The sequence below is a fragment of the Manduca sexta genome, unplaced genomic scaffold (assembly GCF_014839805.1).
Source record: "Manduca sexta isolate Smith_Timp_Sample1 unplaced genomic scaffold, JHU_Msex_v1.0 HiC_scaffold_3140, whole genome shotgun sequence".
Classification (NCBI taxonomy): domain Eukaryota; kingdom Metazoa; phylum Arthropoda; class Insecta; order Lepidoptera; family Sphingidae; genus Manduca; species Manduca sexta.
The window spans coordinates 1-15,934 of record NW_023594176.1 but is presented as its reverse complement, the minus strand read 5'-3'; the positions used below and the strand labels follow the sequence as shown (position 1 = coordinate 15,934).

Genomic DNA, 15,934 nt, shown 5'->3' with positions numbered 1-15,934 from the left:
TAGTCTTAACTAACTCGACATAATTTTCCTTTCTGTTCTGGAGTAATGTACCAATTTTATTTTTCTAATGAATTTACAAATTTTATGAATGCAACACTGCTTTCCAACTTACCGGCCTTGTGAAGCGTACCTTGGCGAGACCTATGTCCAGCAGTGGACTGCAACTGGCTGATTGTTAATGATGATGTAGCGGGAAAAGGCTGAAAATAAACATTGTGTTACGCGCCGCTATCCTAGCCGATGACATCGGGCGTTTCCGGAAGTATTCGGCTGCGCGGGCAGGCTGGCAGAAGAGAAGATATGTCACGCGGCGACTATTCGATTATTATTCTCTCTGGCTGGACGTTGTCAAAAAATGTCTAAAATTGTATTCTGTAATTATTTTGCTAATATAATGTTTACTGTAAAAAGAGCGTTTTACATTCAGAAGTGGGATTATACAAATGATAATTTGAAGTTACATTGAATTCGAATGTGAAGAGAACTATCGGAATAAATCTGTGATGAATCATTGAATGCCAAAATTAAAATTACCAGATTCTCAGATTTTTAGTTACCATGGCAACGTCTACGTCTGTTGAAGTAAATATGTTGGGAATGCATATGGAATTGATGTCTGCACATTAGTACGATTAACGACATTCATAACAAAAACTTCGTTATGCCTGCTGCTTGGCTCACTGGAGAGGGTGTTTTCTTAGAAACTAAATCATTGGAGACAGGAATGACTGGAGTCATGTGAAGTCAAATTAGTGGCGCAACACTTCAGGCTGACAATGCGAACGTGCGTAACTGTTTATTTTATTTAATCTGATCTGTCTGTGGCCGTGAGCCTTTTGATAATATTCTATCTGCAGCCGTGACCATTTTGATCATATTCTGTCTGTAGCAATGACCATTCTGGTCATATTCTGTCTGTAACCATGAGCATTCTGATCATATTCTGTCTGTAGTCATGAGCATTCTGATCATATTCTGTCTGTGGCCATGAGCCTTCTGATCATATTCTGTCTGTAGCCATGAGCATTCTGATTAGTGTTACTAGGTCCTATTTGTTTGAAATCGGGCAACAGGTAAAACAAATCAGGATCCAGGTTGAAGGTCGAAACACAAAAAAAAAATACTGCAAGTCATGCTAATGTTGGTTTTCATTGCAATTTCTGTTTTTAACATTGAATCATAGATCACGGTACAGTCGCGTCTCTAAACAACAGAACAAAATAAAACTATACCTACAGGGCTAGTGATGTGATGTGTTGTTTATTTTTTTATAATAATGTCTTTTGATAAATTTATTGGGACAAATCGGGACGCGTCTCCAGAACTCTGATAACCGGGATATTCCGCGCACATCGAGACACCTGGTAACACTACGTCAGAACATACTCTGTCTGATTTGACTGCTTTATTTTACTGATCTGCTTCATTAATTCTGTTTTACTTAATTTCTTTTCTGTTTTTCTAGTTCTGTTTCTGGTTTAGTGTTTATATTTAATTATAAACTATATATAATATCTGTGAATTCATTAATCTTACATGGAAAGCTTACAGTCTGACATAAAGAGATTAAGCTACAATATACGGCAGGAGTACAATATTATGTGATTTGTGGTATACGAGGTTCCAAAATCCAGTCAACTGTGTTGATGTATAAATGCAATTTAGGAAAACAGAGTAAAGAAAATAAGACAGAGCAAACGTTGTTGTTTAGAAATGTAATATAATAATATAATATAACATACATATCTTCTGTTCCAGATACCCTCACTGATCTGGTTTGGAGCATGATAAAAAACTATTCTGTCTGTACTTGGACTCTGGATAAATTGAAAAGCACTGGCTTATTAATTGAAATGTTTGGTATTCTTACATAGCACTTACGCAATGGCTCTGAACAATTGATGCTCTCTAAGTATACTAATAAGGTACAATATGTGAGCAATATTTCTGCGAATGAATAAGGGTACAATATGGTGACTCTGAAATGGTATACTGGATTGTGTTGCCGTACTAGCTGTAACACTAAGCTTGGTTGGTTAACCTTCGCTCAATTTTTGATAAACAGTGGGAATGGTAATCTGAGATTGCAAAAACATTTGTATTTGTCTTTGAGTATTCTTGCAATTTTGAAGTGTACCATGGTGGTGGTGGTGGTTTATTGTTGGTAATAACATTATGAACAAAAAAATATCAGATAAAACCTTACGACTGACATCTATTATACTGCTTATGATAAGTTATTTTCTGTTAACCTGTTGAGTTGTAGAAATATTTTAACCGTGGTTTTATCGAGCAGACATGCACAAGGAATTCATGTCATGATGATACTTCAGAAATGGATGTCTTCTGATTTTAGTGGGTCATTAGAAGCTGATTTTTTAATCAAATAGTTAAAAAAAGTATGTTTAGAGTTCAGTTATTGTCATTTTGTATATATATAATTATATGGCGAGAAATTACAGGTAGTGTTATAATAATAAAAAAAAGTTGAAACATATTCGGTAGAAGTAGCGACGGATGTGTGCTTCAGTATCGATACTATTTACGGAGCCCAATTTACGGAATGTAAAATTGACATTACCAAAAAATTATGTACAAATCCTGGTTCCGATGAATTGCCAACATTGTGTAATGCATATGAAAAATTGCTGTAATTGTTTTTATTCCATGTTGTTCTCTCTGTGCTGGTTGTTTATATAAGCGGAACATACACGTGTAGCTAACGCTGTACTTGAGTAGTGTAATTGTAAATCACATGTCTCCACATAGGTTTCGATCGCCAGTGACAGTTTTTATAAACACTGGGGTAACGGTTAAGTCTGCTGGTTCTCTTAGTTGAATCTGGTCCAGTGTCTTGGTTATGCCTGCGATATAGAACCACTTTAGCGAGGACTTTATAGATATTTGACATCAAGTTGTAGACCTATAGTTATTTATTCAAACTGTTAAGATTTATAGTCTTCTTAGTGTTTCTTATATTTTAAATAATATCCCATTTAGGAAGTGTCTTGACACGCGTGGCTTAACTGACTATTCGACTCAGAGTTACGGGGTAGACTGCGCTTTCAATTGGTTTTCTGTTATAACAAACGAAAGTTTTGAAGATCCCGAGATCTCTGTCGTATTTTTAGTTGTTTCGTCCGATTTCATCTTGAATGTTGCTATGCTCTCTGAGTCCGTCATTCTTCGAACATATTCAGAGATTGGTATGAGAGCCCAGAAGCAGTTTCTGTATCATTTTTCACACGTGAATAACCACTGCCACAGTTTACAAAGCTACGAATCTAGACTTGCTCAATTTAAAATCAGTTTTCTTGAATAAAGACGCGAGATGGCAGATATCATATTTTTTATTTTACAAAAATGGGTTAACGTTGACATTGATAACTCTGTTTTGTTAATGAAACTTAATTTTGCTGATTCTCGTTCTGGCAACCGTCTCCATAACAGAGTGACTTTCAACTTGCCAACACGGCGAATCAATTATAGTCATCACTTGCCTTTGTGGCGAATGTATCAGTCCACAATAATATGCTTCAAGAAATTTGTATTTACCGGTAAAGTACCTCAGATTAAGAAACTTGGAATAATAAATTCTGTCCCTAATTTGTGACTTCAACTAATTCGTTATTACTAATTCAAACATAATGTAACTTGTTTCCTAATTTACTTTTATTGCATGTAGAGTTCAATTCTCGAAAGTCGTGCACCCAGTTCTGTTGCTAATGTATCCGTTCTTAATTTGGAGTCTGTACATCTTATGTTATCGATTAGGTTAGAAGAGCTAGTAATAAAAAAAATGGTCTTTTCAATCTTCTTGTGTAGTCGTATAATAGTAATTGTTGTCCACTGACTTGAAATTAATTTATTCTTAAGACCTCAGTCAATAACTATGTGAGTGTAGGTGTTAATAATGTCCCTGTTCTCGATGAGAAGTTCATTGCTGATGTTCTCTGCACCTGGAGTTTTATTTGACTACTTTTATGTTTCAGAGATTGTCTCCGGTACCGGTTCTTTAATGGTCGGATCTGTTGTTTCTGTAGTATTTCTGCATGTGTATAATTCTTGGATGCATTAAGTAGCTTTGATAGAGACTCTCGTATTGTGGTTTCTATTATGCCGTTTTTATCCTTTATGCTGGGGATCTAATCTCTTTTCGCTGTCTGTATTTTCCCGTCTTTTTTTTCTTAATGCCTCTGGTCGTTTGAATGCATTTTTCTGTGTTTATAATCTGGAAGCATGACAATCTTCCGCATGTTAGTTTTAAATATTTTATTAATTTCAGTTATGACTTTTCTAACGCTTCTTGCCTTTATGCTGTGTTACTCGTAAACCATTTGATTAATTGATTTGATTGAGTTGGTATATGTTGCGTATGCTTATTTATATGTATGAATCGTGTGCTGATAAGTCCTTATTGTGTGTTTTATTATCTTGTGTGTTAACTTCGTTTGCGACTTCTATGGAGTTCTTTAGTTGTGCTTCTCATTCCTTTTCATTTGCTGCTGTCTTACTAATTGGAGGTTTTGCTTTGAAAGGTTTAATTGTTCTGGGTGTTATTTTAAACTTAAGTTTGGTTCTCAGCATTCTATGATTGCTACTAGTATTCAGCATTAACTGTATGTAAACTTGGATAAATAGAATGAAGGTCTTTCGTTGCTGGGAATGAAGTAAGGAAACGGGGTTTAGGTACTAACGAAAAATAAATTATATACACATATAGCGTGAAAGTTAATTGCAAAATGGATAAGTCGTTGGATATTGTGGATACGCAAGACTTGATTGGTTTATTAAAGAGTTAATCGATCAGAAATAGTTAGTGATTTACTGGTAAAATGTTTAAAATATAAGTATCCGATTCAGTTCTGCTTTTCTCAATATTTATTTTTGTGAATACCTTTGGTATTCACTTTGCAGGATGGCCGATGTTACGCGCCGCTATCCTAGCCGATGACATCGGGCGTTTCCGGAAGTATTCGGCTGCGCGGGCAGGCTGGCAGAAGAGAAGATATGTCACGCGGCGACTATTCGATTATTATTCTCTCTGGCTGGACGTTGTCAAAAAAATGTCTAAAATTGTATTCTGTAATCATTTTGCTAATATAATGTTTACTGTAAAAAGAGCGTTTTACAATTGTTTTCATACATTTGTCCATTTATTTATTTAGCTTTCTTTTATTTATTAGCTTGGCTAGCAATTTTAATTAGGCACTAACTCCAAAATTGATAGCCAGGTATACGGGTCATGTTAAATTATTTTTTAATCTTTAATGGTTTTTGTAGGCGGTTTTTTTTCTTATTGTATCTTCTAAATGATAGACAGTCTTCTAGAAAGTTTTCTTGCAGCTGCGATGGTCGAGATGGCTGTCTTTATTGCCCCTTCCCAAAAATCCATCTTTTACACCGAAGCTAAAAAGGAAAACTATCACACATAATAAAGTTCCAAATTTCAAAAGTTAAGTAGCAGTCGCTAAACTTATAAAATGTATTAGAGGAAGTAAAAATCAAGTCATCGTACAAATTATATTGAAAATTATATACTAAGATAAAATTGTTAATTGTGTAAAACAGGTAATAAATATAAACCCGCCCAATATGAAGGGGAACTATGAGGGACCTCCTCTGCATATGCTCCGATATGCACTGGGCCAAATTTACTATAACTACGAGGATGCGCTATCATCGTAATTAATAAAAAAAATAGAGGAAAATATGCGTATGTGTTTGTAACATAATATTTAGTTATATATACCTATATATCATAAAGTACTAAACGCAGGTAAATTATTAAAAACAATGTTCTATGTTCATATGTTGAGAGCCTCCTTTTTCTGCACTAAGTTCGTAGTAGGTCAGGCTGTTGTGCGTGATAAACCGGCTATGACTATTAAAAACAAAATTACCTTGCCAACTTTGCGTGGACTTCACTGTTAAACCATCCTGATAAATCTGCCCGCAATTAACAATAAAGAACTCGTGATGCAGCGGTTTGTTAATGTGAAATTTTACAGTTGTTTTAGCTTCTCTTGTCTAATAAACATTCCATGGGCCCCCTTAATTAGGTTAATCCTGCCCTGTACAGACTTATGTATTTTCTTGGGCCTATGCTTTAATATTGACTTTAAGGTGTATACAATACTCTTTCTTTCTATAGCGATAAAGATACAAAATATTTCATACATTCGACTTTAGCTCCACTAAGCACAAATTAAAGTTTATTATACTCACTTTAGAAAAATATAGCACACAGAATTAGGAAGTAATTATACTATTTAATGTAATTTATAAGGTGATTATCAACAAAAATACTAAAAGTTATTCAAACAATATATTATAACCCATTCACATAACAAAACACATTTTTTGTCACTCATCAACATAGGACCTTATGATATGGTTTCTTATTCAAATAACACAATAAATATGTTTAAATGCCTTAAAATTAACATTGACAAAATGAATGCCAGTTTGGTGAGAGTGAAACATATTTTTAGACCAAAATCTTTGGTTTAATACCAGGATATGCAACCCAGTGGCTTAATAGGAGCTGTTGGGGCGTCCGCACAGGACGACATATTTAAGAGCGCAAAATGACAAAAATAAAAGTGCTTGGCTTTTTTTCCTGTGCTGAAATGAGCTGCAATGCTCTAGGTGATAAGAATTGGGTCTCCCCATGCGATAAAACCCATGGTATGTAAACAAACTCAACCAAGGACATTTTTAAAATATATTTTATATCTTTACGTGAATAATCATTTAATGGCAAAATAATTCATAACATTGCAATTACTAATAAAATGTTGGCGCTAATAAATAACTATCCCATTGGGTGTTTTTTTTAAATTCTTATAATGTGTATTAATTTTGACATTTTGTAGTTTTTTATTAACAATCTGTTCCACTCTCACCAAGTCAATATGCTATTACATTAAAACATAATTCGCCATCAATTTACTTGCAGCTATAACTTAAAATATTTGTAACAGAAATCTTTAAAAGATGCACATTGTCTTGAAGTATTATTTAATCTACTTTGAATACAGATAAAGGAATAACTAATATTATATCACAACTCATCCACTATTCCTTATTCATCAAACAATGAAATATTTCATGAATTTTCATAGTAACGATTGATGGCTAACAATTTAAATTTAATGGAATATTGTTTCAGTAATATTTCATGACCCTTTCCATTCGGTAATTACATTAAAATATTTGATGATGAAATTCATCCTTTATAAATACAAATTATTATTTATTTCAGCTAATATACATGCACCATCCCATATATAAATGTCCAGAATAGTACATAGGTAAATAGAGTCTCAAGAATCCATTTGTCAATAAGCTTTGTCTTGACACATAATATTTACTCCAATTGGAACCTGATTTCAACATGAACATCACCCAAAGGATGACCACTGCAAATACGTAGAATGCAAACCCATAGATACCGGTAAGGCCGAGCACTCCTGAAAAATGAAAAAGAATTACTGTTGTAATTTTGGATACTTCATTATATGTTATAAAATTATTGAGTATAATATTATGACCAAATATTCAATATGGCATCTTGCAATGTTTCATAGTATAATAATAATAATGTATACATATTGTGTATAAAGATAATCATTATTTTTAAAAATCGTGCATCGAAATATATATGAAATTAAGAAAAAATATTATCAATATTTAAAATACAGTATTGATTTACATTTTTGTTTAGAATGTTAGATTATTAGTAATATATCTAATTATAACAAATGAATATATAATACTTTTATAATAATAGAGGTATAATTAAGACAAATGCTACAACTTTGGTCATTCCCTTTTTAACCTATAAATGTATTTCACTTTACGTAGGAAAAATTTGTTGTATTCAGGACATATGTTACAGCCAACATGGCAGTGATTCCCAAACATTATTCTAATTCGTTCTAATATACGAAATGTGCTATAAAATTTTACCTGCAGTAGAACCTGACAACGCAGCCATCGAAGTTCTACAATATTCCACAACCACTGCATTGTTTCTTAAAGCTGCTTCGCTATATGCCACTGGCTCTGACTTATCTTTTGCTTTCAGTGAGGACATTGGAATATGTATTTATTATTTTGATAATACAATAAAATTTTAAGATTATATTTTGATAATAATTTCGATTATTTACAGCACTGCAAATGGCAAATGGCTGGCGATCTACTTTGACAAGTAACAACTGACAATTGATGCTTGACAGCAGTCGGCAATAGTATTGCCAACCCTTTTTGCCGAACTTGCAATAAATGTCCATAAACCACTAATAGCCTGATTTTCCAGTGAGCTTTTTTGACTTAACAATTACACAAATTTTAGCTGGAAATAGATTTATTCTATTACAAAATGTTTATACTGCGGATTTTCGTCTTCCTTCCACTCACTGTTGTGATAACCATGAGTTTTAGGATTATCCACTAAGACGAATGTAATGGTCGCCGCAAAGGTTAGCGACTATCATCAAAGAGAATATAAATAACCATTACCTACGTTTTGTCATTGACAGGTGACAAATAACAGCAAGAAATTAGAAAATAATGTTGCCAAGTGTTTTGGGAAAATTCGGGACCTAAAAGGAAAGGAAAGTAGGAGGAAAAGGAAGTAGGATTTACATGACCTTTCCTTTCAAGAAGCTTCGTGCTTCCTTTCCATTAAAGTAAAAATTATTATCAGTTAATTATTTACAACGGATATGGAACCCTCATGGGACTGTGAATACAAAGCACAAACATTTGAATTTCACCAAATGTAACGATGTTATTGTGTAAAACAAAAGTTGTTATGCCGTTTGTACATGCTCGTCGAAATATTGCGAAACGCTATTTTAAAAGCTCTAATGTGTTTATAGTCTTTTTGCCTTATCTTGTTTTGTGTCGCCCATATACATTATAATTATTCTCTATGCTATAGCCTTACGTTTTATTTGTTGTCGATATGAGAATACAGTTCCTTTACATTCAAATGAAAATATTTTGCGGATTTTGAAATAAAATTATTGTGTAGATAATAATCGTGACAAAATCCGCAAAATAGTTTTATTTCAATGTCTTATATTCACATAAACTTAAGAAATCATTATAATTGTTTTAATTATCAAGATAAGCATCTAAAAAATCAATAGGTATATGATAATAATATTTATTATAAAGGTAATACGTGGAACGGATCCTCGAGAATAAATATGGGCTTACAAGCACTTATTTAATCTACCATAAACAAAATAATACGGGAAATAACTAAGATCTACTGGGCCTGACAGAATTTATGTAGGTATAATCTCAGATTTATAGAGGTACGATTATGTGGGTTATTTAATTTTTGAACTAAATGCAAATTTGAATAAAATAATGATATTTAGCAATAATGGTTTATCGAAACTATATGCATTGTATTGAGAACCTTCTTCTTTTTGGTACTGTATAAAAATATACGCTGCCGGTACCTGGAGATATTCTAGTCTAGTGAGCATTTTATTAGATAATACCAAGTCTTATATAATTAATACCCCTTACTTGAATTTTATAATATTCTTTGCCTTTGGGCAAGTACAATCCAGCTGTCACAAATTCCATAGTAAATTGTATGCTCTTTAGGCACAAAAAGGTAAGGTGTTCGCCGAGTGTGTACAATCGGAGTGATAAAAACAAAGCCATTGAACTGTGTGAGAACGTTCCTATGTGTGTGTATAGACACAAATATTGGCTACCCATTTTCACACACATACACCGAGCTCTATTCGTGTGTTTTCGCGGTACGGTGCGCGTCGTTTATATGTGGTTGATTTTATTTTCTTTTGAAATTCTGAAAATATTTAAGAATAAACCTGGTGTATTGTTTTAATTGTGACATTAATAGCAACCGCATATTTTAAAATAATCTGAAATGCAATCAACTGTGGAATTATGTGTGGAACTATACAAGAAATGATGATGGCGCGTGCCTGATTGTACAGTGAGTTCCATTTTCGTAAGAAATTAAGACTTTGCTTCTGCGATATTTGTGCGCTATGGTATTTAAGCAAATTTTATGCAACTATAACGTTTGTTCTTTACGAAACTAGTGTTTTATTTCTCAAAGGCATCGTAGGTGTTGTGAAATAAATGAATTTAAGTTTTCGTTGAAGTATGTCTGCAGATTGGCAGTGGGACCGCCTATCGCACGGTATGCTGACTATGAATCGCGTTATTTGACGACACAAATTAGCACAATACATGCGTGAGACAATAATTTATCATTTAATTCATAATAAAGCTTATTTTATGCGACAATTTTTTATATTTTTATTTACATTTGAGATTAACCTATATGGCTTTAGAAACGAAACTTCATTTTGATTCTTTTGTTTCAGAAAACCAACCAAGACGGGTTTTGATGGTCGTAATACGTGAATAGGACATCAAGGCCACAAATTTCATTTTGTTTACTAGAAGAAAATATTGAATTTTAAAAAATATATGGAAATTTAAAATCGGCGTATAATGTTTTACTGAGTTACGTCAGAGGTGTATTAAAGGTCGCGAATAAACTTATACACATCATAATGGACGATTCTGAAGATAATATGAGTGCTGAGGACATTACAAAACTTGACAGCCCGACAACACTTCGGCTAAAATCCAAAAAGAGATCCCTTGTTGAACGAGAACTTGAAACAAATTTGACAGCTAGAGTCACATCCCCGGTCTCCAATGGGGAGGGTACCAGTACAAGTAGATACGGTAGGGCGAGACGGCTTAAAACTGAATCTGAATTCAGTGATTCTAGAAAAATCATGCTGGAGGTATTGAAAAGTTCAGTACCGAAAAGTCACCTGTTAAAGTCCAATCTCCAGTATATAAGATGCATGCATCAAACTCACCAATCAGTTTGGAATCGCCAAAAAAACCACCTATGGAACTATATTTGGACAGTCAAATTGAGAACATTTATCAAGAGAACATATCATTAAGTAGATTTGGGTCTGAGGAGACATTTAAACCTTCTCCTGGAAAAAAACTTCCCAAAATATATATAAGGAAAGATTTAATACAAAACAGAGATCCTGAGGAGACTGTAATGTTAATAAAGAATATATTTTCACCAACAAAAAGTGCACAGAAATCAAGTAATAGCCATATAAGTAATATATTGGAAAGGTCCTCGGAGAAATTCAACATGAGTTCAAAGGGAAAGCATCCTAATGGGCATATTGACAATTTGTCAGTGGTAAAAGCATTAGATTTTGATAATAAGAAGAAGAAAAAGGAAAATAAAGAAAAGGTTTTATCAAAAAATGACTTGTTTGAGTTAGAGGCTAAATGTTTGTACCAAGTTGGGGACCTTGCATGGGCCCGTATGGGGAACATACCCATTTTGGCCATGTATAGTTACTCGAGACCCTTCTAATGGTATATTTGTTAAAAAGAAGTGTAAGTTAAATTATCTATAATTTCATGTAATACAATTTATTTGTATTATACAATAAGTATTAATTCACAAGACTTTGTGTATTTTAATCTGTAAACAACAAGCATAATATATAAAATATATAGTATATAGCAATCTGATAGTTTTCTATGAATATGTGGTCTATTTTTATGTCAAGGATTTTTTTCATTCAATTGTTATGAAGTAAACACCACATTAAACATCAAAGAAATAGAAAACTGTTTTCATAAAAACTGTTTCAGAATCTTTTTAGTTTCTCATAAATTATTGTAGTTTGGGTATTTACTACTAATAATATATTATGCATTCCCATAATATGATTGATTTAATATAATTTAAGTCCTGTTTTTGACTCTAAAATTATTTAAGTAATACACAACAGTTACTGACATTTGTTTGGTTAAAACAGCAATTAAGTATGATTATTGGTAAGATGGTAATGTTTTCATCATGATTTATTAATTTGAACAATTTTGTGTATAAATAGGATAAAAGCATAAGTTTATGTTTTAGTGTTTGGACGCATTGAGAGAGATATAATACATGTAACATTTTTCGGCGATAACGGACGTCGCGGCTGGATCGTAGACAATATGCTAAAGAAATTCATGGGACTCGCTGAGTTTGAATCTGCAAGAGAAAAGTTTACTCCAGAGGTATGTGCACATCACTTATTCATTTCTATATCTGAGTAATTTGCATTAGCATTTGAATATTTCTCGAGGTTTTACCATTATTTATACACAAGTAAATAAATTGTACATTTTCAGGATAAGAAAAGAGATCCGAGACTGTATGCTGCATTTTTCATATCTGAAAAGAAACAATCATTATGGAACATGTCTGTGCATGAAGCAGAAACTTTATTCAAAGAGCCAAAGCGATTAAGGATTGATATACTCAATGACATGCTAGAAAAAGCCAGATCTCAAAAAACTACACCAAAAACTCAAAAAAGTGGTAAAATTACTAGAACTGACAGTGACGTCTCTTTAAGCGAGAGCCTTTACGACACTTTGTTTTCAGAAGATGACGGTAAAACTGACGACAGTGATAGGTCTCGAAATAAAATGAGAAACAAATCGCTAGATGTGTCTGAAGTAGTAACAGCGTGTCTCGACAATATGGCTGCCAAAACCGGTATAACTAAAATTCAGAGACAGTCCCATATGGATAGATGGCTACAGAAAGCGAAATCTAAAACTCCAGAAAAAACTTACACGAAGCCTTCCATTTCTATGAGAGACAATAAAAGTATGAGTAAACAAGAGAACAGTAAAAAGAAGAAAACAGTGTCTTCCAAAGATTTCTCAAAGCATTACAGTCTGAGAAGATCTACATATGAATCTCAAAACTTATTACCGTTCCAAAATGAACATGATTATAGCAAGTTTGTGCCAAATGATGTGGGCGTTGATGTAAATAACTCTATAGTAAATGAAAATGATGTAAATGATACTAACATAGTTTCAGCAAAACTTGAATCCCTAGAAGACGACAAAGAAAAAAACATATTGATGTAAAATATGAAGATGATATTTTAGAAACAGGCTCTGTAATTGCTAATGAAATTGTACTTGGCAGTGAAAGAAATTCTATAACAGACTCTGAAATAGACAATGCATCCTTAAATGAAACAATTAACGCTCCATTTAGTGAAATTACTAACATGGATGTAGATTCTACTTCAGATACTCAAGATAGTTGTTTCTCCACAGAAAAGAGTACTGAAACAGAGACTTCTGATATTGATTCTCAAAGTCAAACTGATTCTTCAGTTGTATACAACAGCGACGGGGAAAAAACGATAAAAATAGTAATGGTTGTTTTAGTACTAGTTCTGATGACAGCATAATGAGTCTTCAATCATGCAATATAGATCAATTACAATCAGGTGAAAACATGTTGATCATAATAAAGATTTTAATTATACTGACGACAGTATTGATAGTACATATACTGACATTTCAAATAAAGTAGATATTGACATGATGAATATGAATGGAAATCAAGGAAGTGGAAAGAAAGAATCAATACATAGTTTAAGTTTACAACTGGGTACTGAATTCAATTTAGGTTCTACCATACATTCAAATAATATGGAAAATTCCATTTCTGAACTGAGCATTGACGAGGATGATATTAAAGAAATGACGCACACTTCTAATAACAGCGAAAGAGACCACGATGAAAAATCTATTAAAGACAGTATCGAGAAAGACACAAGTACGAATGATACTTTTATAACTGTGGCTGAATTAGAAGACTCGATTCAAAATGGCGTAGTCGGTGAAAGTTTGATGATAGAAGCACATAAAATTACTACTTCTGATAATAATGATGTAAGTTTTCAAAGTTATATTAATTTTAATAAATCTTTTCATGAAGATGGAAACAAAGCAAAGGAAAACATATTAATTTCCGAAGACAGCCAGTCAGATCAAGAAAGCACAGTAAATACTTCCTCTGATAATGATACAGTTGCAGAATTTCCTAATAAAAATGAAGATTCTGTTTCAGATTTAATCAATCAAAATGACCATGAAGTTTATACCACTTTGGAAGATAAGAATGGCGTTAACAATGCAATAAGTAATAAATCAGAGGTCTCCATTGATATTAGTAAAAGTTCTTTAGAAAAGCAACATATTATAGATAATTATGATGTAAATTTAAGTAATTTGAATATTAAAAGTAGTCATCTTAATGACAATTTAAGTGAAATAGATGCCAATAGTAATGAAGAGCATCTTGCCAATAAAATTACTACAATCTCCAACCATATTAATGAAAATGGATATCACGAATCTGATTCTGATTTTAAGGATGGGGATTTTGATACTGCGTCGGTTAGTTCAGAAGATAGCCTAACATTAGTTAGTAAAACCAGACACAGACTGCAATTGAAACGTAATAAAGAATCTAAAAACTCACAAATTCGAGGATCCAGAATTTATTAAATACTTGGAAACCAGCCGTGATGCTTTAATCGATGAGCATCCAGAACTTAGTTATGATGAAATTGTTGCTTATTTACATAAAAGTTGGTTATATGAACAGAGTACAAAAACAGATCTAAAGAAGTCTGATAATATAGATCATTCAAATTTTGTCAAAGGTCTGGACGAGCCTGTAAGAAAGAAAAGTTCTAATCGTAAAACTAAAAAACCTCTTGAAAGATATAAAGGTATGGATAGTTATGAAAGAAAACGACATTCAGAAAGAATTGTTTCAATTAATAGTGAGATATTTCATGAAATTACTTCTAACATGCCTGTAGTTGTAATAGAGAACCAAATTTCAGAGGAAAAAACTACGAAAGAAGTACCCCCAATCAATATTGACAATATAGTAGTGAATAATAACGAAGTGGAAATTCCACAATCAGTTACTATTTTAAATAATGATAATATTTCAATGGGGATTGACACGGTTGCGAATATGGAAAATAGTTCAACAGAATTAGAAAAAAGCGACAGTACTTCAAACACATTAGCATTAGAGCACAGCATGCCTTTTCTATCGGAACCTGTAAGCGATACCAAAGGTATTGAAGAAGAAAAGAGCATAGAGTCAACCATGAAAAAGAACTTGATATTGATACAGCCTCAATGGATTCTGAGGCAAGTGATATACCTTTAATACATAGTAAACTACTACTGAAAGAAAACCTGAAAGCATTAAAGATAATAACGTGGATATTGACCAAGACGACGTTGAAGCTGACAATGCGTCTGTCAGTTCTGAAGACAGTGATATGGTTCTATCAAAACGAAAACAAAAATAAAAAGTAGATAAAACCAGGAAAGAGTGTAGAAGATCCAGAATTTATTAAGTATTTAGAATTAAGACAAGATGCATTAATAGAGGAAAACCCTCAGTTGACTCAGGATGAAATTACCAGTTACTTATTTAAGACTTGGCTTTATGAAGAGAATGTTAAGCATGAATTAAAAAGACTGATGAAATAGAACAGTTGGGTTTAGTTAAAGGTTTACAAGATGACAGATTAGTAATCGCACCACCTAAAAGGGAAAAAAAAAGTTCCTAGAGATATTACTGATTTTTCGACGTAGTTCCGAAAAATAAACCTCAGAGAAGTACTGTAAAACAATACTACAACGAAGATTATTTTGATATAGAGGCTGAAATAGAAAGTTTTGAGATAACAAAAGATAAACAGGAGATAAAAAGAAATTGTTGATAGCCCAAATAGTGAAGCGCAAAACCAATGGCTGTGTGTACTAATGAAGGCGTGGAATATGTAGATCAAACTTTGAGGACAATGTTGATGAAGTTGAATTGTATTTCTCTGAATTAACAACAGTTAAACCGAATATTTTTAAAGGTTTAGTCAGAGAAAAAGTGTGCGATATTTGCGAGAGAACGGGCAACTTGGTCAAATGCAAAAGTTGTTATGGTATGTTTCATGTTGACTGTGTTAAAAACAAACTGAAGTTATCG

General features: G+C 32.8%; 2 protein-coding genes and 1 pseudogene across 2 annotated transcripts; 2 read left to right on the top strand and 1 right to left on the bottom strand.

The window, feature by feature from the left end:
- Positions 1–6,794: 6,794 nt before the first annotated feature.
- LOC119188387 (ER membrane protein complex subunit 6-like) lies at positions 6,795–8,237 on the bottom strand. Its single transcript, XM_030181011.2, has 2 exons — positions 7,975–8,237; positions 6,795–7,475 (listed from the first exon to the last, which is right to left on the bottom strand). The coding sequence occupies exons 1-2, from the start codon at positions 8,099–8,101 to the stop codon at positions 7,264–7,266; spliced, it is 339 nt and encodes a 112-aa protein (XP_030036871.2). The 5' UTR covers positions 8,102–8,237; the 3' UTR covers positions 6,795–7,263.
- A 1,767-nt stretch (positions 8,238–10,004) lies between these two features.
- Positions 10,005–12,997, top strand: LOC119192770 (annotated as a pseudogene).
- Positions 12,998–13,397: 400 nt separating this feature from the next.
- On the top strand, positions 13,398–14,196 carry LOC119192771. Its single transcript, XM_037446533.1, has 2 exons — positions 13,398–13,812; positions 13,991–14,196. Exons 1-2 carry the CDS (start codon positions 13,459–13,461, stop codon positions 13,994–13,996), a joined length of 360 nt encoding a protein of 119 aa, XP_037302430.1. The 5' UTR covers positions 13,398–13,458; the 3' UTR covers positions 13,997–14,196.
- The last annotated feature ends 1,738 nt before the right edge of the window (positions 14,197–15,934 follow it).

Coding starts and splice junctions, on each gene's coding strand:
- LOC119188387 (XM_030181011.2), bottom strand. CDS start 8,101: ATGTCCTCACTGAAAGCAAAAGATAAGTCAGAGCCAGTGGCATATAGC. Junction 7,476..7,974: donor GTTGTCAGGTTCTACTGCAG/GTAAAATTTTAT, acceptor TTCATTTTTCAG/GAGTGCTCGGCCTTACCGGT.
- LOC119192771 (XM_037446533.1), top strand. CDS start 13,459: ATGATGAATATGAATGGAAATCAAGGAAGTGGAAAGAAAGAATCAATA.